At 44.4% G+C, this 23,283-nt stretch overlaps 1 protein-coding gene across 1 annotated transcript in view; it reads left to right on the forward strand.

The window, feature by feature from the left end:
* Positions 1 to 23,283, forward strand: part of Tmem241 (transmembrane protein 241) — a 141,864-nt gene that overhangs the window by 22,617 nt on the left and 95,964 nt on the right. The window contains exons 8-12 of the mRNA XM_042055151.1: positions 6,432 to 6,457; positions 9,779 to 9,830; positions 12,711 to 12,759; positions 15,713 to 15,758; positions 20,400 to 20,435. Of these exons, the coding sequence (XP_041911085.1) occupies positions 6,432 to 6,457; positions 9,779 to 9,830; positions 12,711 to 12,759; positions 15,713 to 15,758; positions 20,400 to 20,435 (209 nt within the window). The remainder of the gene's footprint in view (positions 1 to 6,431; positions 6,458 to 9,778; positions 9,831 to 12,710; positions 12,760 to 15,712; positions 15,759 to 20,399; positions 20,436 to 23,283) is intronic.

Raw genomic sequence — 23,283 nt, forward strand, 5'->3', positions numbered from 1 at the left:
CCTGAAATAGGTCCTTCATTTTGGGGACTCTGTGAAAGGCCACACCAATGACACTCAACTTTGGGATCATAGAGAGAACACAATAGCATTAATAGGATTGAGTGTTTCCTGACCTTGTTGGCACATAATAGGTCCCTGTGATTGTTTGTAGCAACAGCAATGACTTTAATCTGGTCCCTCTCTCAGGAGTTTCTTTTTTCTGACATCTGCTCATTTGGTTTGCTATCATGTTTTGAACTTCTGAACTTTAGAGAAGCTAGCTGGCTACTTGAGACATGTGCATGAAAGAGAGAAGTGTCCTTGCCACACCCAGTCTCCCTGCCATCCCACCTACTCACTGGAGGAGGTGCTGTCAGTTCCCCTCCTCTCCCTAGTGTCACTTTGGCACCTTGTTTCTTCCCACCTGTGCACACACTCGGTATTTACTCATGATGAGGTATAGTCTCATACCCACGAGGTGGAGTCAGCCCAGGGAGACTGACTTACTTTAACCCAGCCCTGGACCAGCCAATCAGGAAGCCTGACAAGCCCCTTTGTCCCCTCCAGCTCTGCCCACCTTACCCATCTCTTCTTGGCCACGGGCCTTAGTAGTAGTGAGACCCAGCATTTTCTAGGATTTCTTGTTTCCCTCACCTTCAGCTGTTCCTGCTTCACTCCGCTCTACCCAGGCATCCATCGCTCTGGCTACTGAGGTCAGGGGCCACTGGCCAGCTGACTCTTCACTGGGGGTATGTGCTGTTTGTCAACCTGTTTGCTTTTCTGGACTCTCTGGCCTCCTTGGCCTTAATGACCCTTCCGTCCTGGTTCTCTTTTGAGCCTTGGGCTTTCCCTCATGACCTTGCCTCTTCCTCATCCTTCATATGCTTTTTTATGGTTTTCTAGGGCAGTGTCTCAGGGCCTTCTGTCCTCATGCCCATACCTCTGCCCCAGCCACCTTCTGTCCATGAGCTCAGAGCCCCAGCAGAGCTGACCTGCTGTCCTCTCGTGGACCCAAGACCTGAAGTGCAAAGCTGTCAGCTACTTCTCCAGGCCTGACCTGACTCTCACTTGGGGATCATCACCCGAGTCCGAATCTCGGAGACCCTTCTACTACCCACATCTGCTCCCTCCACACTCCCGTGCTATGGTCACTCCTAGGTCTTTGTCTGTGTCTCAGGGTAGCTGGCTGAGGACTAATGAGTGGGAACTCGGTGTGCAAGTTCCCAGGACAGCCAGGCAGGGCCTGCATCCGTTCTTCTGAGGCTGTCCTAGAGCAGAGTGAGGGAGTGACTACCTCTTAGCATTTCCAGCTTTCCTCCTTGGACCTGGGGGACACCTCTCTGACATTTTACCGCACACATCACTGTGATTTCCATATCTCCTCAGTTCTCACACATGCTCTCCCCACAACACCCCATTTTAAATTTAGAATTAGAGGCTATGACTTTCTTCGAATACATAGAATAAGGTGAAATTTTATGTGGCATCCTTTTGTTGTTGCTGAGATAGAGTTCCACTATATAGCAATGACTGGCTGCAAAAACTCTCGCCTCAGGCTCTGGATTATAGAACTGTAAAATGGAATTGCCAGTCCCTTCTTGTGTGTGTGTGTGTGTGTGTGTGTGTGTGTGTGTGTTTTGTTTGGTTACAGGGCATTATTTTCTCTGCATCCCTAATTGACTTCCTTTGACTCATCTCCCTCAGAGCTGAGCCCTATGATAAACCTCTTTATACCCCAGGAGCAAGCCCCAGGGTTTCTGCGGTTTAAGTTCAGCTTTTTTTGGGGTGCGGGCTGAATCACATCACTCAGGTTTTTAAGCCATGAGTTTAGAAATGAAGGCCTGTACCCCGACAGAGTTCTACTTCTACAGAAGATTCTACAGATGAGGGGTAGAAATCAAGTCAAGTGAGAGAGTAAGCCCAGGATTTTTTTGACCTCAGGGAGACCCTTCTTTACTTACAAATTAGCATCAAGCTTCTGGCTGAAAGGTTTAGTGACAGTGACTAGGAATCACCGAATATTTAGAGTCTTTAACTATTTCATTAGTCACACAAACTAACAAGCCATTTCTTTCTTTGAGACAGGGTATCATTTAGCCCAGGCTATTTCAAACCTTTAACTCACCATGTAGCTGAGGATGACCTTGAAACTCTAACCCTGAGGTGTGTACAACACACTTGGCTAGCACCAGTTCTGATCAGATGGCTAAGCAAGCAAGTGGGTGAGAATTTTAGTCACAAACCTTTGGCTGGGGACATAACTCAGCTGGCAGTGTCCTCACCTAGCTGTGTGAAGCCCTGGGTGTGGTGGCATGTGTCTGTGGTCCTGGCATTTGTTAAGTGGATCAGAAGGTCAAGGTCATACCTCGCTATGCAGGATGTGCGAGACCCTGTCTCTCAGAAAACCCACAACCTCTTTCCATAGTAAAGGTAATAAGATATAAGCAGCTCTAGGAAATGCAAAGGACAAACGCCAGAAAAGCCTGTATTTTTACAGACATTTTCCTTGCACATATATAGATGTACTGACACAATGGCTTTTTCATCTATCAAGTCTCAGACACCCTCCTGCTGTTGCCGCCCCATGTTGGATGAGTATGTGTGAGCCAGTCCCTGTTTGCTCACATGTAGGTGGTTTCTTAGCACTTTGTCATTAAAATCTTCTTTGAGATGAAGATTTCTGGATTTCCGTTTGTTTGTTTTGATTTTTTTTGAGTCAGAGCCTTATTTTGTAGCTCTACCTAGTCTGGAGCTCACCATGTAGACTGATGCTGGGCTTGGACCACAGAGCTCTCCCTGCCTCTGCCTCCTCAGCACTTGGCCTTGAACTCTTGATCCTTGTGTGTCTGCCTCCACAGTTCTGGGACTCCAGGTCTGTACCAACAGATCTGGTATCCTGGAGACAAGGTCTCACTCTGTAGCCCAGGACCTGAAATGCCGCCTGTGACACCTCCTTGTGTGATATGCTCTTACGTCATTACAGCTGAGAACCTGGAAGGGTATCTTTCTGTGATGGACACAGCGCTCTCTCCCTCACGCACTGTCAGATGTTACAGTCAGGGCCACTGAGGTGTCCCTTTGGGTAAGGGCTGCCTCCAAGCTGTATAACCAAGTCTGAGTCTTGGAACCCACACAGTGTAAGAGAACTGACTGCCATAAGCTGTCCCCAGACCTGCTGATGTGCCCCACTAATAATAAATGTCAGAAATTATGAGGAGAGTTGGCTTTACCGTTATATATAAACTCTAGAGAGTAAACTGACTCCTCCTGGTATCAGTCCCAGATTGTGAGAGTTCACTTGGTGTAGAGCCTGCAGTTCGTTTCCCACCACCCACAGCTCATTCTGTGTGTTCTCTCTCTGTCGTGCCGCCCCTCCCACTGCAGGATCTGGCTGGAAGGGGATGGTGGCTTGTGGGATTAGCCTCATGGCCCGGTGTGTTAGAATACTGCCTCTGTTGGCTTGCTTTTCATTGTGTGATGTTTGTACTAAACAAACGTTCTGCCAGGCCTAAAGTTGAGAGAGGAAAGTGCATTCACGACTGTTGTGAAGCTTGGAGTTGAGTCGGGAAGAGCTGACGTTAACACATGGGCTCCGATGCCCCGAGGATCATATGTGGGCTGCAGCCGTGTGTGGACCACAGGGAAGCCTTTCCAGTGAGCTACATGGGATGGCAGGGGTTTTCTACACTTCAGGTAGGCAGAGGAAGCCATTGAAGGCTGGTGGCTAAAGGTCAGGGATGTTATCACTGAAGAACTGGCAGGCAGGCTGTGCCATTAAAGGGTTGGGTACAGAACCAGAATGTGGAGCCCAAACCCCAAGACCTTGGACAACCTCTTCCCTAATTTCCTTCACGCCTTGTCTGTCGACCCATAAATACACTAGACAATACAGGTAAAGCCCGGCACACTCGGGTCAGTGCTTGCAGGAAATTAGACTATCCACAGTGATATCTGGATTATATTTTATTGTAATTGTTGTCATGTGACCATTTCTCTTCGGAACTGGGGTCTTTCTCACTGTGTAGTTCTGGCTGGCCTTGACCTTACAGCTCTCCTGTCTCAGTCTCCCAGGATCTGAAGCTATACGCCTGTGCTACCATACTCATCTGAGATAGGACTTCCGAGGAGTGCATTTTGTAACCCCAAACCCTGAGATACTGGGAGCACTTATTTCTGGAGCAAGGCCCTGAAAATGAGAATGCCTTACATTAATGACCAAGTTGTTCTCAGAGCCCTGGGGGAATGGAGCCATGTAATGAGCTTCTATTGTGTTATCACTGTGTTTCCCAGCCTCTTCAATCTGTCTGAAAGGGGTGAGATTTAAAAAAGATCTGGGCATGGTAGCTTATACCTGTAACCCCAGTTCTCAGGAGGCTGAGGCAGGAAGGTTACTTTGAGTTCAAGATCAGCCTGAGCTACATAATGAGTTCCAGGCCAGTCTGAGATACAGAATGTGTCTCATGAAAACAAAATAATTGAGTGTGGTGGTATACTCCTGAATCCCAGCACTGGAAGGTGAGTGAGTTCAAAGCCAACCTGGGATACATGATACCCTGTACTGAAAGAAACAAAGCCCAGACTAGGTAAAATGGGGTGAGGGGAGTTAATTTAATAATAATAAAAAAAAAAAAACCTAAGAGGCTGACCTGTTAGGAACTGGATTGCTCTGTGTCGTAAACCCTGCAGTGGTTGCTGGGAAGACAAGTTATTCTTAGCAAAGGTAGACTGGCCCCAAAACCCGTACCCTCCGTGCTTGCTTTTAGCCAGACTTGTGAGGGCTCCACTATCTTTAGCTTCTAATATAGCTTGAAAGATATCACATTTTACAATAACAAGATCCAAGATGCAGGTCTTATAAGCCCAGGCACTCTACCCACTAGGGGGCAGCACAGCCATGCTTGCCCATGCTCGCCATGCTTGTTCAAAAGACCCCAAAGATACAAGTCATAGCTTTGTTCTCGAATAGAAAGAAGCTGCTTATTAAAAGAACAAAACTGTGATCACTTACCAGCACGTGAAAACTTAATGTATCCTGAAGAGCAGACACATTTTTCTTTTGTCAGTGTGTGCTCTCTCTCTCCCTCTCTCGAGCTGGGATGACAGGGGTGTGTCTCCGTGCCTCTCTGCAGCACTGTTCCAAGCAACACACGATCTGAACAGGCATCAGAAGTTGTAGCTTGTCCCAGATACTAAAATGATCCTGAAGATTTAAGCTGTCATTCTTCCTCCTATTTCATCATAAAGCAGAAAAATCTGTGGGACTCTGCTGAAACTTCTGTGCCACGGGTTAATTTTACTTGACCTGATTAAAAAGGTGGAGAGATTCCAGGTTAGAAGTTCCTCATTTCAAGGCACTTTAAGTGCCAGGTTTATATTCTCCCAATCTGCTGTTTCTTCCTTCTCTCTGAGAGTGAGATAAATGCTCCTTATCCCCATTTCTGTTTCCAGAATTTCTGTTGGACCAGCGAATGTCTAACATTGCTCAGTCAGAGCCGGGTGAGTCAGATCTTTAGGGAGACACAGGAGTAGCTGTGCACAATGATGCTTGCGTGGAGTTTCTGCTACACAGGAGGCTGAGGCAGGATCGGCTGAGTTTAGGAGTTCAAGGACAGTCTGGGAGATATAACAAGACTAGTCCTCTTCCCAAAACCATTAGCTCTGACAGGAGATATGGCTTAGAGGTTTTGACTCCTTTCTGCCTTCGCAGAAGACCTGCGTTTGGTTCCCAGCACCCACTCTGAGTGTCTTATAATCAGTCACCTTGTAACTCCAATTCTGGCTTCTGTGGGCATCTGTGTGTATGTGGTGCATGTAAAGTCACACACTCACACACACACTTAAATAATATTTAGAAATCAGTAAATAAATGAATACATACACAGAGACTAGAAGTTGAACTAGAGATTAGTTTCTTTTCTGGTATAGCTCACATTGATTTCTCTCCATGTCCTTGGATTTGTATGTAAGATTTGAAAATTGACACCGGCATCGTCTAGGTCATAAGCAAACACTGCATCCATGGTCAGATTGCTTTGGCAGAGGACTCTGCAGCCACCTGTCATTCTTTGTCCAAGCAAAAGGAAGCAGCAGGAAACACTAGGACAGCAAGCTCTCTTTAAAAGAGAAAAGATTTATTTACTTATGTATTTTATGTATATGGAAATTTTGTCTGCATGTATGCACCCCAGAAAAAGGCATCGGATCCCACAGGACTGCAGTTATAGAGAGTTATACGTCACCGTGTGGATGCTGGGAATCGAACTCAGGACCTTTGGAAGAGCCACCAGAGCTCTTAACTGCTAAGCCTTCTTTCCAGCCCCTGGCAGTGAGCTCTTAAGCCCCCTAAAAATTGGTTTAATAATTTATTTGCTTTTTAATCTAATTTTTTTTTGTTGAAGGAAGTGAAAGAGTTCGGAAAGACTAATCTTTTATGTCTTTTCTCTTTCATACAGAAAACATCGCCCACAAAGATCTGTAGGTAAGTTAAAAGGAAACACCCCTGAGGATGTCAAGAGTCAACCTGATGTAAACTCATTGGGAAACAGTTGAAGGAGGAATTTCTTATCAGCAGTCATATATTTGTACTTTGTTTCCTATTTTTCAAATTATTTTTTCCTTTTTGCAATATTTTCTTTTTTGGAGATAGGGTGTCTCTGGGTAGTGTCTGGCTGTCTTGCAACTCACTATGTAGATCAGGCTGGCCTTGAACTCACAGAGATCCACCTGCCTCTACCTCCCGAGTGCTGGGATCAAAAGGATGCAATATTTTCTTCCAAGGGGATAAACCAACCCATATTATTTCTACGCTGAGTACACAAAACTTCACTAATTGCTCAGTAGTAGTGATGAACCAAATAAAAAATATGGAAATGACTTAAAATCTAAAAATAAACAAAACTGGAGTTGTGGTGGGCTAGCTCAGTCCTCAGTGCTTACCACACAAGCACGATGCCCATGATCAATCCCCAGCTTGCATTTTAAAAGCCTTGTAATTCCAGTGTGGGATACAATGGGAAAGGCATGGTTTTGAGACCCTGTTTCAAAAAACAAAGTGGATCTGGGCTTGAGAGTTTGCTCAGTGGTTAAGAGCACTTGTTCTTGTAAAGGACCTGGTTTGATTCCCAGCACCCACATGGAGGCTCACCACTTCCTCAGGTGCCAGGCATGCATCTGGTGCACAGACATATATGTAAGTAAAGCTCTCAAGTGAATAAAATAAATCTAAGAAAAACCCAGTGATGTGGATTATTCCTGAGGCATGACCTCTAGCCTGCGCATGCATGTGCACTCCCCGTCCTGCTCCTCCCCTGTGTGGCCTTCCACTCCTTGAGTGAGCCCTCAAGCCCTTCCCACTAAAACCAGCCTGTTCTGTTCGGTGCTGACCAAGAAAGCTGCTGACAGTCCCCGCTCCTGTTTGCCATCATTGTCCTCTAGGACACTGAAAATTCACCATGGTTGTCAGGAGGGTAGGCTGAGTGCAGAGGCTTCTGGGCCACAGGCTGGCCTATGTTGTTCTGACCTTCCCAAAGGTAGGGTCTAGCTATGAGGGATCTCCAGGGCCTCCTTCTGCCTAGTGCCCTAACAGCAAGTCTGGGTACAGTACACAGCCACATGTTACAGTAGGAGGACCACTGGGGTGGGTCAGCATCATGTACTGAGTTGTGACTTGTTCAGGTTGTTGTATGTTACATGGGTGTGTGTGTTTGTACATGTATATATGTGTGATCTATAAAAATGTAGAATTTTGTACATAGAAAACATATTGGCATAAAATGCTTGATAATGCCATATGTAAAAATCTTCTGAAAGTCATGTATGGTGGCATAGGAAACCCTGTAATACCAACTTGTCAGAAGGCTGAGGCATAAGAATTGCAGGTTCAAAGTCAGCTTGTCAAGGCTGTGAGATCCTGTCTCATGGTAAAAGTAAAAGCAGGGCTGGTATAGCTCAGGGGTGGAGCCCTTGCTTAGCACGTGTGAGACCATGGGGTCAGGCCCCATTACTGAAACAAAAAATAAAATAAAAATTTTTTCAGGTGAAGATGACAGCATCTGTACTGAATGCCACCGTTGTACAAAATGCCTTTGACCTCTTTTACTTGTCATCCGATGTAACAAATGGTCAGCAGCGAAGGTGCCCAGGGCTGTGTTGTTGTCTGTATAAAATGACCAGAGCAGAGACTAAGCTGGCTTGTGCTTTGGGGAGAGAATTGTTAGACAAAGCCTGCAGCCAGGAGAGTTCTGAAAATACCTCTGATTGGCTATGGGTTTTGTCCTTGCTGTTTATTTGTTTTTCTACACAGGGTTTCTCTGTGTAGCCTGGCTGTCTTGGAACTCACTCTGTAGACCAGGCTGGTCTGGGATTTGGGAGATCCGCCTGCCTGTGCCCACGGAGTGCTAGGATTAAGGACATGTGTCACCACTGCTCAGCTGAGTTGGGGTTTTGTAAGAGAATGTTTTAAAACAATAGTTAGTAGAAATTAGACAGAATAGTATAATCAAGCCTCTATGTTTCCCAGTTCAGTGGCTATAGTTTACAGATCCACCCACTGCTTTACCCCCAGATGACTTTGAAGCCAATCCCATCTCTGTAGCTCCTCACCTGTATTTCAGGATTATAAAAGGTTTTTCTTAAAAAACTTTTTATCTGGGAAATAAAGATTAAAGTTTTAATTTTTTATTGATAAATTTTTATTAAACTACTATGCATATATATCTCATATACACACATATATCTCATATATACATGAACCCATATGTACAATATAACTTAATGTATGTAAGAATATGTATTTCATTACTCATATTTTTCTGATCTACTTGAGAATAAGTTGTAGAGCCATAACCCTGTTCTTAAATACTTTGTATGTCTCCTAATGTCAGCCACCCCGACATAACCAGTGACATTAGAAGACTGGCATCCTTTTGATGCTTTTATTTGCCCGTTTGTGTTTTGTAACAGTTTACGCTCCAGAGTGGCATGTGTCTTGCATATCCTTTTAATCTTGGTCAGTTCTTCAATCGTTTTCTGTACTTTTTTTACTTGCCTTCCCATTAAGTTTTTAAAACTACAATTATTGATTGTGATGTGTATGTGTGTGTGTTGTGCACACATGTGACTGTACCGAAGCGTGTGTGATGTGTGAAGGTCAAAGGACAACTTACTGGGGTTAGTTCTTTTCTTCCACCATGAGTGGCTCATCAGGTCTGGTGACAAGTGCTTCTGCCTTCTCAGCCAGCCTGGTCTCCACATTTGTGACAGTCTGGGCCTAAGTTTGGGTTTTTTGTGTCATTTCCTCATGGCTCAATTCAAAGACCACAGACTTGACACTGTGTCCTGAGGGCACCTTGTCAAGACACACATGATGGATATGCCCTATTATTAGAGATCTTGAGATCAATTATTAGTAGTGGTGAATAACACATAATGTACTTTCCATACTGCGTTCATTTAGTAATTGATGTGGTTGTGATCTGATTCCCAGTTTGCCTCTTTCGTATCTGGGGGGACCTGTGATGAACAGGAACACTTTGGGGGTAAGACAACTCTAGTTTTCAGGTACTCTGTGAATACTGAGCTTTAGGGACAAGCCAGTTGAGTCACAGAGGAGGAAGTGCCCGACTGTCAGCAGAGCATGTGACTGTGAGGTACAGGTAGTGGGACTCTCAGGTGGTCAGAGCACCTGGGTGGTCTCAGAGATTCCAGTGGGTGCATGTGTCTCCCCTCCCCACCCTACACTCTCTGAGACATGCTTTGATGTTGAAAGCTGACATTGCCTGTTTTATCTGCTTGTTCACAGTGCCCTCTTCCTCGTGGCTGCTGCAGGGTGCCTTCCCTTCCAGGACGCCCAGGTAAGTTGAGTGAACTCACGGCACCGTCAAAGCCTTTCATAGCTCACATCGGACGTGCAGTGTTCTCTGCCTTTCTTTCAGAACCACAATAGCCTGGTCAGAAGCTACCAGGATGGCCACCTTCTCCAGGCCTTACACAGCGGCTGTAGGCAGCATGCCGTCTGACCAGCCTTGGGAACCTGTGATCCCTCACCTGAGTCACCCCAGCTTTGGGCAATCAATCAAAGTTGATTTTCCTTCTTCCTCTGCAGAGTGGTTTTCACTGGCATCCTGGGCCCAGGCTGTTTGTCTTAGGAGGCCTTAGAGACGCCCTAGTGATCATCTCATTGCTAGGTTTTCCTTTCTTATCTTTTCCCCCTTTCTTCCCTGGCGTTATCAAGACTCTACCAATGGCCAGGCACTGAGCTTGGCTCAAAGGATATGTACATTAGTGTGTTTCAGCAGACACTGGAGGCTGTTTAGAGCAAAGGAGAGGGAAACAGGCCATGGCAGCAGATCATCATGACATGGGGAGACATTAAGGCTGGGAAGCACCTTAGAGGCTCAGGGGCCCTAACAGTAACTAACATTTATGGGGACTTGCCTTATGGTGGGCTCTGTGACAATGATTTATATACTTTGTCTTATTTTGGAGTTTACAACAAGGGTTTGGGTAAATACTTGAGGGCCAGAGTTTGGATTTCCAGTGCCCAAGTTAAAAACGAAAAATGAAGCTGGGTGTGGGGGCACAAGCCCAGTGCAGGGAGAATCCCAGGGACTTTTAGCCAGTCAGTGAGCTTCAGGTTTAAAGCGAGACCCTGTTTCAAAAATAAGAAATGTACCTGCTGTCTGTCTCTGGCCTCCACCTGTGCACCTATAGGCTTGTAGATCTACATACGTATACATGTGCACACATATACATGTGTACACACATACACAAAATCTCGACAATTTTGAAAGGGTAGGGACTTTTAAATTACTATTTTCTTTCTTTTTTATAAATATTTATTTACTTACTATTGTGTATACAGTGTTCTGCCTACATGTATGCCTGCAGGCCAGAAGAAGGCACCAGATTTCATTGTAGACGGTTGTGAGCCACCATGTGGTTGCTGGGAATTGAACTCAAGACTTCTGGAAAAGCAAGCAGTGCTCTTAACCACTGAGCCATCTCTCCAGCCCTAATCCCTATTTTCTGATCAAAGAGTGTGCTCCAAATAAGCTAGTAAATGTGTATTTTAGAATTTTATCCAGAGCTTTGTGATGCGGGAGCAGGCCTCTCCTGACTAGGTTTAAATACGGAAGAATGAGGGGTGATAAGCAGAGAGAAAGCAGGGCAACTCGGAGTGGGGCATGGCTATTCTGGGATTTACTTTATGTCAGACTATTAGTGTGTGTACCCTGTTCTAATCCCTACCTCCTACAGAGCAGGAGATAGAAGCAGAACAAGGAAACTGTGGACTGTTCAATGATGTCAAGTCTTACAGAGAAAACAGAAAAGGAAGAAGTCATTGTTGAAGTAGGGCAGTGAGAAACTGCTCGCCTACCATGTGGAATGTCCTGGTTCTATTCCCCGGCATTGCCAAAGTAAATTCATACAGAGGAAGGAAGGAGTCCCTTGGCTGTGTTGAACGGGAAACAGTCACGCTTGGGAAAATGCGGGATGTCTTTGTTCTTCGGGTTGGGAGACTGTAGATGTGACTGAAGATGTTTTTGCGATGTCACTGGAGTTTTGGAGAGCTCCTTCATGGTCTCCAGATGATACTTGGGAAATAAGGGTTTCCTTTTGAGCTTCTTAGTCTTCCTAATAAAACAGAAGAGTGAACTCAAACAGAAACCGGAGGACAATTTTGTCAGAGTGTAAAACAGCACCACCCCAAGATGAGCAAGCTCTAAATCTCAGCACCTGCAGAGAACACTGGAGAGAAATGGGGTGGGGGTGGGGGGGGGTGGCAGGCAGCCACCATGGTTGAGGAGGAGTGGAACATTAAAGAAAGAATCAGAAAACCCAAGTGTCAGAAAAAGCATATGTAGGTTCTGGCCAGTATCTGGTGAAAGATAGAAAAAAGAACAAAATTACATCTGTCTTAGTTAGGGTTTCTAACATAGTAAAGAGAGCCATGACCACGGCAACTCTTATAAAGGAAAACATTTAATTGGGGTGGCAGCTTACAGTTCAGAGGTTCAGTCCATTATAATCATGGTGGGACATGGCAGAGTGCAGGCAACAGGAAATGATCTCTGACTTTGGGAGTAGTTTGAGCATGGGAGATCTCAAAGCCCACCCTCACAGTGACACATTTCCTCCAACAAGGCCACACAACTCCAACCAAGCCACACTTTCTATTAATGCCACTCCCTGTGAGCTTATGGGGCCAATTACATTCAAACTAGCACAGCATCATTCTGAGATAGAAAGGTGGAAGACAGCTGAACCTCATTGCAGCCAGTAGGGACTGTGCTGGGAGGTAAAAGTATAGTATGTCTTTAAAAGAATAATTATTCCATTTGTTTGTTTAGCATGTTTTAAGGTGAGCCAGCTTTCCTAGAGTGGTCCTGCATTTCTGTGGGTAGTTCCCTGCCAGGTCTTGGACCCACCCAAACCAGTTTACCTCTTAAGGGAAGAGACAATGGCCTGTCTCCATCTAGAAAGATTCCATTTTTTACCATGACAGCCATACAGGTGTTTGGATGTCACAGATTTACATTTGAACACATTGGTGGGGGACAGAGGGGACAGTGGAGAACCCAGGAAGATGTCTGGGGAGATGAGCTGATTCTAGGCCCGGAAAAGTTGCTCCGGAGCCTTAGGCTTGCTCTTCACTTGGCTCCTGCCTGCTGTACAAATTTCTGTTCGTCTATAACTTAGTTTTTCCTTTCTTTTTTAATTCTGTGTTACAGTTTGATGCAGATGGATATTCTTGGGCTGTAGTTCACTTATTTTGTGTAGGTAAGTTTTTAAAAGTGTTTATTTAAATGGTTGAGGACTGTTATTAAGCTCTTTACTGTGTAGCCATTTTTTTCCTCTGTAACCAACAGATTTATTATGTCTTATCCAGTCTCAGAGCTGTTCCTGTATCCTTTTCTTTTTTTCAGCTTTCTAAGGCCCTATGTGGAAATTCAGGCTCCACATTGGGCACCATTTGCAGTTGGCCTTTTTTGGGGGGGGCTGTCAATCAGCTCTCAAATAAAGACACAGAGCCTTATTATCAATTATGAATGCTCAACCTTAGCTTAGGCTTCTTCCACTAGCTCTATTTCCTTAAAGTATCGTGTTTCTATGCATCTACATGTTTTCCTTTTATTTATTTATTTATTAAAAAATTTCCACCTCCTCCCCGCCTCCCATTTCCCTCCCCCTCCCTCTCCAGTCCAAAGAGCAGTCAGGGTTCCCTGCCCTGTGGGAAGTCCAAGGTCCTCCCCACTCCGTCCAGGTCTAGGAAGGTGAGCATCCAAACAGGCTAGGCTCCCACAAAGCCAGTACATGCAATAGGATCAAGAACCAGTGCCATTGCCCTTGGCTTCTCAGCAGCCCTCATTGTCTGCCAAGTTCAGGGAGTCCGGTTTTATCCCATGCTTTTTCAGTCCCAGTCCAGCTGGCCTTGGTGAGATCCCATTAGATCAGCCCCACCGTCTCAGTGGGTGGGTGCACCCCTCGTGGTCCTGACTTCCTTGCTCATGTTCTACCTCCTTCTGCACCTCATTTGGACCTTGGGAGCTCAGTCCAGTGCTCCAATGTGGGTCTCTGTCTCTATCTCCATCCATTGCCAGATGAAAGTTCTATGGTGATATGCAAGATATTCATCAGTATGGCTATAGGATAGGGCCATTTCAGGTTCCCTATCCTCAGCTGTGACCCTACACAATAGGGAAATTAAGATATTAGGTTAAAGTTAAATGGAAATTTTCCAGATTTTTCTTTTTCTACTTTGGACCTCTCTTTAGGTTTTTCTATTTCCAACATAATTTCTCTCCTTGGTTTGGGTTTTACTTGTAATGTTAGTTGCTCTTCTGTAAAAATGGCAGACTCAGTGTATGCAAGGGGACTCAGTAAAGAAACTACTGATGTAACCGCTCTATTAGGGGCAAGAGTTTTATTGTGGGTAAGAGAGAAACTATTCAGAGGCATCTGGAAGGGGCCACAGCAGAGAGAAGGAAAACAGCAGGTTGGACATGGCCAGGACTAGGAAATCTGGAGAGCAGAGAGAAGAGTAGAGCTATGGAGAGAAAGAACATAACCGAGAGAGAGAGAGAGAAAGAAAGAGAGAGAGAGAGAGAGAGAGAGAGAGAGAGAGAGAGAGAGAGAGAGAGAGAGAGAGACAGAGACAGAGAGAGAGAGAGAGAAATGCCTGAGACAGGGAGAAAGTGCCACAGTACAGGAGTGGACAAATGTGGATTTAAGGAAGCTCAGTAGCTGCTGGGAAGGACTCCTTTTTGGGATGGAAAACCTGTTTCACAAGTTCCTAAGGAATGCTTGCTTTACCTAAACCACTGGAAATCCTTCTATGTAGCCCATCTGGAACTCATTTCTGAACATGTAGGCATCCTGAGAGACAATCATAACGTCATGTCTAAAATTCTTCCAGTAGCAAACAAAAAATGAAATTAAAAGACAATATGATTTTATTTCAAGTCATGAGTTCAGTGTATCTTGTTTGGTTTTGTGAAGGCGTAAATCACAAACAATCCCACACCAGTTTGGAACTATGATTAATAGAATGGCTATTTATTTAAAGGGGCAAAAACTTACAGATCACCCTCCCAGACAACAGCCCTCTGTGCAATCAGGAAGGGAGCCTAGTCGTCAGAAGCGGAGCCAGAAGCCAGAGAGCGAGCAGAGGGAAGTGGCCGCATTTTTTTAAAAGAGAGACCACACCCCAATGGGCTGGTATCTCAGCGGCTATTGGCTGAAGGAGCAGAAGAAGCTCCTGCAACAGTTTTGTTGCAATCAAAAATTTCAGGGATTTCCTTCTTTACGGGCATCATGAGAAGGAAGTGGAACTTGCTGTTAGCAGTATCCCCTGGACCACCTGGTCACTCTTTCCCTAGCAACTGCAGTGCCTGACCTTGTCACGGGATTTGTATCCCTGCAACCCTTCAGTTCATTTCTTCCTGTCAGTGTATGAAGAGGGAGAAGGGGCCAGCACCCTTTTGGGGCCTTTCCCTGTGAAATTGATGAACCAGCCTGTCTCCATTTTAGGCTTAAAAGCCATTTATAGTAAAACAAAGTAGGTTCATTCCTATTTATGATTAAACCTCTGTTTCTCCAGAATTGGACTATGCCACACCTGTAACCTTAGCTACAAATGGTTCTATACTACCTGTTCCATGAATGGCAATCATGTCTTTGTTTTAAAAAGTTGTCTATAACCATCTAGCAAGTCTACCTTTCTTTCAAAAGGGTTTTTATGACTACCTTGATATGACCACCATAAATCATGTCTCTTTTTCTGGAGGTTGTTATGACCACTTTGTTATGACTACCATGCAATCATGTCTCTGTTTCTGGAGGTTGTTATGAGTAACTTGTTATACTTATATTCTGTTTCTGTAATCCCACCTATTTGCCCACCAAATCCCCCATTGGAACTCCCTTACCTCTAAGCTATAAAAACCTTATATTCTTCATGTCTGCTGCTGACCTCTCAAACCCCTCCTTAGGAGGAGGCAGCCCGTATATACTAATAAAAAAACTTGTTTAGTTAATTGCTTGCTTTAATTAATTTGACCATGGGTCAGTGGTCTTTATCCTCCCATCTTTGGGATTGACAACATAGGGAGAAGGGACCAGCACTCTTTTGGGGAGCCCAGCTGCCTTTTCCCTGTGGATTTTCTGCTTTTCTGGAAGTGTAGGCAGCTCCTTTAACAGAAAGCACCAATGACTCATATCCCTTGTTTTCTAGGGGCCTACAAAATACTTCGGAAATCCCAGAAGCCCAGCGTGTTAAGGTGAGCTCTTAACATCTGGGGAGTTGGTTGTCTAAAGAGATGTGACCCACATGTGATACAGTCTTCCCTCTAAGTCAGAGGCGCAGGAGAGCAGATGACCCCAAAGTCATCTCTTGTTGCTAATTGGGCCACTTACCTCTTGGGCCGATTGTCACCAGCCTTTAGCAATGTGTGCAGAGGCAAAGAAGTCTTTTACTCTTTAGGGACAGCCATTTAGGTGGTAATTTAATGAAATGCCCGTACTTCTAGTTTTTCAGGGTGCCACTTGACTGCACCTAGCTCAGAAGGACAACTTCTGTGTTATTGATTCCACTGCCCCTAAAATTTGACTCAGTTTTTATATCTGGAAGTCTCCCTAGTTCCCAGTCATTGTAGGTAGCCAATGAAACAGTCTTGGTGAGTTTAAAATTTAAAAAAATTAAAATTTAGGTAAAAGGAAAGAATTATTGTTTCTACCGAGCTGGGGCCTGAGACTGGTCAGCTGGCCTCTGGGTATGGGGATGCCTGGAGGTCCGGAGAAGAAGGCTTAGGGGATGAATCCTGCCCCTAGGCCCTGCCCCTGTGACTTTAATTTCTTGGGTTGCCTTCTGTTCTATGAATGAAGTATTTTTGCAGTCGGAAGCCAGCAGAGCCAGGTGTGGTTGTGAATACCTGTAAATTTGTCTTTAGCTGGAGGATCTAGAGTTCAAGGCTTGACTAGACTCCATAGAGAAACCATGTCTCAGAAAAAATAAAGCCACTCAAAGTACATGATGCCCCCTTAAATCTGAGGTTGGATGAATAGTACTTGGTTCTTTAAGTACCATGTAGTGTTAGAACATACACTGAGATAGAAGTTTTTAGCTGAATTTTGAATTATTTACATATTCTTGATTTTAAAAGAGAAATACTGTTGTGTGTATAGTATGCATATGTGAGGTGTGTTTATGCCATGGTTTGTACGTAGGCGAGAAGACAGCTTGTTTTTTTGTTGTTTGGTTTTTTTTGAGACAGGATTTTTCTGTAGCTTTGGAACCTGTCCTGGAACTTAATTTGTAGCCCAGGCTAGCCTTGAACTCACAGTGATAGATCCGCCTGCCTCTGCCCCCTGAGTGCTGGGATTAATGGCGTGGGCCACCACCACCCAATGAGAAGACAGCTTTTGGGAGTCAGTTTTCTCCTTCTCGCATCAGTTCCTAGAGAGCAAACCAAGGGCCTCAGAATAGCAATACCAGCTGAGCCATCTCATGGCCCTAGATTTTTATCTGCTAAGGATACCAGCCCTGAAAGCCAATGCATCCAGCGGTTCAAGACAGTTGATAGAGTTGATAGCTGACTCTCCTTTGAAAGTAGCTAACACATAAGTGGGAAGCAACAGACCCAGCTGAGGTATGCATTAGCACTAAACTGGCAACTGTGTTCAAAAGGAATGGGCCCATTATGGAAGGGGTTTAGAATTTGTAATTCCTGTTTCTTGACAGTCACCTGCATGTCCAATGCTATAGTGGGCTTTTTCATTCTATTATTACTCCTAGTTTGAGGGAACTGGTTCATTCTTTACTTACCTGGATAACTAACTAGAAATAAGAATATACTTTGTTTGATCCTGAAATGTGTTGGGTGTAAGCAGAAGTTTCTGTCCTGCCTGGTCCTGCAGCTGTTCAGTCCCAAAGAAACACATAGAGGCTTATATTAATTGTAAACTGTTTGACCAATTATCTCAGGATTATTATTAACCAGGTCTTACAACATAAATTAGCCCATAATTCTTGTCTGTGTTTAATGTGGCTTAGTACCTTTTTTTCAGTGAGGCATTCTCATCTTGCTTCCTCTGCGTCTGCCTGGTAACTGACTCTTTGCCTTTCTTCTTACTAGAATTCTTCTAGTCTGGTTGTCCCACCTATACTTCCTGCTTGGCTACTGGCCAATTAGCATTTTATTAAACCAATATGAGTGACAAATCTTTTTTTTTCATGGTTTTTTTTTATATTTAAAAATTTCCATCTCCTCCCCTCCTCCTCCCCCTTCCCTCCCCTCTCCTCCACCCATACCCCCCCTTCCCTCTCCAGGCCAAGGAGCCATCAGTGTTCCCTACTCTATGTTAAAACCAAGGTCCTCCCAACTCCCCCCAGGTTTGGTCACATGTTCCATCAGTCCCATTCCAACTGGAGTTGGTGATCTCCTGTTAGTTCTGTCCCATTGTCTCCATGGGTGAACGCACCCCTCACGATCCTGACTTTCTTTCTCATGTTCTCTCTCCTTCTGCTCCTCATTAGGACCTTGGGAGCTCAGTCCAGTGCTCCAATGTGGGGCTCTGTCTCTAGCTCCATCCATCGCCAGGTGAAGGTTCTATGGTGATATGCAAGATATTCATCAGTATGGCTATAGGATCTGGCCTTTTCCGGCTCCCTCTCCTCAGCTGCCCAAGGAACTAGCTGGGGGCATCTCCCTGGAAGCCCGGGAATCCCCTCTAGAGTCAAGTCTCTTGACAACCCTCAGATGGCTCCCTTAATTAAGATATATGCTTTTCTGCTCCCATATCCACCCTTCCTGTATCCCAAGCATCCCATTCCTCTGAGCTCCCCCCATTCTCCCCTTCATGCTTTTCTCTCCCCATCTTCCCTTGGCCCCGTCTCGCCCCACCCTCAAGTTCCCAATTTTTGCCCGGCGATCGTGTCTACTTCCAATATCCAGGAGGATTACTATGTTTTTCTTTGGGTTCACCTTATTATCTTCTCAAGGATCCCGAATTATAGGCTCAATGTCCTTTAATTATGGCTAGAAACCGATTATGAGTGAGTACATCCCATGTTCATCTTTTTGGGTCTAGGTTACCTCACTTAGAATAGTGTTTTCTATTTCCATCCATTTGCAGGCAAAATTCAAGATGTCATTGTTTTTTACCGCTGAGTAGTATTCTAACATGTATATATTCCACAGTTTCTTCATCCATTCTTCCACTGGAGGGCATCTAGGTTGTTTCCAGGATCTGGCTATTACAAATAAAGCTGCTATGAACATAGTTGAGCAAATGCTTTTGTAGTATGATTGGGCATCTCTTGGGTAGTGACAAATCTTTATAGTGTACACTATCCCACAACAGTTGGTTAGTTTGTCTGTTTTTTTTCTTCTGAGTTTTACCATGTCAGTAATTTAGCTTCTAATTCTCCTCCCTCCCTCCCTCCCTCCCTCCCTCTCTCTCCTCCGCTCCCTCCCTCCCTCCCTCTCTCCCTCTCACCCTCCCTTCCTTTGTTCCTTCCTTCCTTCTTTCTTTCATTGAAGGAGATATGAGATAGAGGGGAGGTGTGGAGAAACTGGGAGAAACTATAATTAGTATATATTGTGTGAGAAAGGAGGATCCATTCCCTTTCTCTCTCTTATTAGAATAGAACAGACTTCTAAGAGATAATAACCAAACATGACAAAATAAAATATAGTAAGATGAATCAAAAACTTTCATATTGAAGTTGGACACAGCAACCCAACAGGAGGGAAAAAGTCCCAAAAGCAGGTGCAAGAGTCAGAGACTCATTCATTTTCTCAGAAGTCCCATAAAAACACCAATAGCTACTAATGTAATATATATTATATACACAGAGGACCTGGTGCAGACCTGTGTAGGTCCTGTGCTTGCTGCCTCAGTCTCCGTGAGCTCATGTGCACCTTGCTTAGTTGATTCAGAAGCCCTTGTTCTCCTGGTGTCGCTGTCTCTCCAGCTCTTACAGTCGTTCTGTCACCTCTTCCATGGAGTTCCCCGAGCTCTGAGGGAAGGGATTTGTATGTAGAGACCTCCAATTTAAACTCTGCATAATGTCTGGCTGTGGTTCTCTGGATCTGTTCCCATCCCTTGCTGGAGGAAGCCTCTCTGATGAAGACTGGACAAGGCACTGATTTATGAGTATAGCAGAATATCACCAAGAATCAGTTTTATCTGTCTATCTATCTATCTATCTATCTATCTATCTATCTATCTATCTATCTATCTATCTATCTATCTATTATTTATCTCTGTTATCAATCTGTCTATCTATCTCTATCATCTATCTGTCTATCCGTCAGCTATCTCTATCATCTATCTGTCTGTCTCTATCATCTATCCATCCATCTATCTATCTGCCAGTTGTCTTTGGTTTTACCTTAGGTTTTACCTTAGGTATTTACCTTAGGACTATCTAGTCTCTGGTTCTTGGTTACCCAAGCAGTGTTGGGTATGGCTTCCTTCTGTGGAGTGGGCCTGAAGTCAAATCAGAAATTAGTTGGCTGTTCCCACGGTTTGTGCCACCATTGATTGCACTAGCATATTGTGCAGACAGACAGATTGTAGGTCAAAGGTTTTGTGTCTGGGTTGGTGTCCACATTTCTCTTTCCATAGTTTTCAGAGTCCCTTCCCTCACCAAAGAGATGAGAACGTGGGCTGAGGGCTCCATGTCAGCACCAGCTCTCCATGTTCAATGAGCTTTAAAAATTAACTTAAATTTAAAAAGTAACTTCAGGTCAAAGACAAGAATTGATCTCGAATATGAAATGCTCCTTCTTCTTTGATAATTTATAAAATTAGTAACTTAGAGGTAGAATTTATTAATACAGTAAAATGACCATTTATAGATTTAAAAATTCTTTTCATTATATGACTCTTCTCTTTTTCTCTCTTTAATTTTTCAGTGACATTGACCAGCAGTACTTGAACTATATATTCAGGTAAGACAGAATTTACGTCTTTTCAAGAATAATGTGTATCCTGCTTAGAGATGAGTTTTTAATTTTCCACTAATATTTTGATTAGTGAATTTTAAGCAAGTTAGCATGCTAGGAAATCAAGTTTAAAATGTTGTGAGTTGATCACAATCTGAAGAATTCAAATGGTTGTTCTTAGCCAAAACAAGAAAAGCTTGTTTGGCCTGAACTTCAGAGGGTTCCATATTTTCCCCTGGAGGGTGAGAAATATTTACTCTGGTGCCCACACCTTTGCTTCCAGACTGCATTCTGAATCCCTGGTACAAGTAGTTCTGAGCTTGGCTCACACACACACACACACACACACACACACACACACACACGAGTGCAGAGCAGAGCACCAGAGGCCCGATCCCACTGATGTGAGCTTCAGACACTCTCAGAATTCTAATTTTAATTTAGACTTTTGGCTGTTTTCATGGTGTATTTCTTAAGGTGGTTAGTCAGGTCTGAAGCTTAATGTGTAACCTTTTTAGTATGGCATATAGACTCCTGTGTGTGCCAATCAGGGGACAGGTCATCCTGCTATATGGGATAGTCAGGATGGTTCTTGGGCTTTAGCAGCCTTAGGCTACCTGCTGCAGACTTGACTTAGAAAGTGAGATGTGCTGCTGAGGATCCAAGAGTGCCTGACGTCCAGACTTGCAGTGAAGGACCATGTTAGATGTCTACCTCAGCACTTGGTGGTGGTGATTTCTGATGGAGTCCCTTGGCCTTCAGCATTCCCTGAAGCGCCATCTCAGAGAAAGCCCCTGGTGTACAACTCAACCCAGCAGTTATTAAAACGCCCTTTAGTGTTTTGATTTTTGTTAGGTTGTCTGTGTTTGTTCATATGTGCATGCACATGAAAACAAATACTGGCAGAGGCTGGAAGATCTTCTGGAGTTAGTTGCAGGTATTTGTGAGCCTCATGTTAATGGGTCCTCTGTAAGAGCATTACGCACTAACCATTGAACCAGCTCTCCAGCCCCTACAGTACTGTTTTGAATGTAAAACTTACTCTAAGCATGGTTGTTTGTTACCTTCATACTCAGCCGAAAAACAAAACAAAGCAAAACAAAAGAACCCTCCAGTTATTCACTCTGTGTGTGCTGTGTGTGTTTGTACGAGGTCAATTTCTGGGCTCTTCCTCTGTTGTTTACCTTATTTTTTGAGAGAGGGTCTCTCACCTAACCCGGAGTTCTCATTTCAGCTAGGCTGGCTGGCTGGCAAGCCCCCGGGATCTGCCTGTCTCTATCCTCCGGCTACTGGTTTTAAGATACTTTTCCAAAAAATTGCCAGTGGTTCTTGGTATTTCAATATGTTTCCCAGGGCTACAGTTCAATGGCAAAGTACCCAGCATGCACTAGGCTTTGGGTTTAATCCCCAGCACTGAAAAGAAAAGTATTTCCCAGGTGTTGAGCTGTCGGAAATAGTTCTACAGAAGATATATGCCGTGCAACAGAGGTTTAGAACACAGAAAAATGAGCCCCTGTGGTCCTCAGTTCTTTATTCTGTCCTTTCTTCCTCTATTTGGAGTGAGGATATTTATTGCCTACAACCCTGGTACCCGGGTCTTCCAGGCTGAGGCTATGGCACACTCCAGTAAAGCCCTAACTCTGTCCAGATTTTTTTTTCTTCAGTAAGTGGCAAAGATATTTGAATCAGAATGAGGACCACTCCCCTCCCTCCCTCCCTCCCTCCCTCCCTCCCTCCCTCACCATCTCATTTTTTTCAAGATAGGGTTTCTCTGTGAAACAGCTGCTGCTGTCCTGAAAGTCACTCTGTAGACCAGGCTGGATTTGAACTCACAGAGACCCGCCTGCCTCTGCCTCCTGATTGCCGGGATTAAAGGCGTGGGCCCTCACACCTGGCAAGAACCACTGTTCCATTGACCACTACTGCTTGATGCTGGAAAATCAGCATCCAGAAATCTGCACTCTACTCAGATTTATGGGTGGTCCCTGTCTAGGCAAGCGTGGAGCACTGCCCACCAAGGGAGAGACTTGTTTTGGTCTCTCAATATTTTGGGAGATGCAATAGGTGTAAGATTCTCAGTCTCTGGCAGATAGTCTTCCTCCACTGAGTGAATGTGCTCTTGACTCTGACTCATTGATGTTTCCACCATGTGCTGCCACTATCGGCACACCTAGAGGTGATTATCTGCATCCGACCCCATTGTGAGCATCTGTTGTATGCCTTATACTGCTTAAGACCCAGAGGTAAATAAGACACTGTTCTTCCCTAGAAGGTACAGTGTAGGAATAAGGAGAGGGCTAATGCCTTTTTTTTTTTTTTTTTTTTTTTTTTTTTTGCAGTTCAGTTGAATGAATAAGGCCATAGCACAGGGAAAGATTGGCTAGAGAGCTGAAAATAACTGAAGCTTCTAAATGCAGGTTAGTCTTCTATCTGCATTTTGGAGAATTTAGGTAGTAGATGAGAGTGTCCTTGTAAATTCCTTATAATCTTGAGTTCCCCAATGCATAAAATATAAAATTATTACTATAATGTTGTTGACACATTTTCTACTTCTTTGCTCTTCAGGTAAGATTATACACAAGCCTGTCAATGGGGAGTGACTCAATGAGACAGAAAACATGCAGGCTAGTGTTTGGAGACCACGGCTTCCCTAGGTTGTCCCAGTCTATGTCCTGTAAGCACGGCTTACTGTTTCGTTCTATTACTAGGACAGTTCCTGGCCAGGCCCAATGCGCAGGCCTATGTTTAGCTACTGAGGACACTGAGGCAGGGTGATCCCAAGTTTAGTGTCCGTCCTGGATTGCAAAGTGAGTTCAGGGGTAGCCTGGGCAACTTAGTGAAACTTTATCTCTAA

This window comes from Arvicola amphibius, chromosome 5, assembly GCF_903992535.2.
Source record: "Arvicola amphibius chromosome 5, mArvAmp1.2, whole genome shotgun sequence".
In the NCBI taxonomy this organism is placed as follows: domain Eukaryota; kingdom Metazoa; phylum Chordata; class Mammalia; order Rodentia; family Cricetidae; genus Arvicola; species Arvicola amphibius.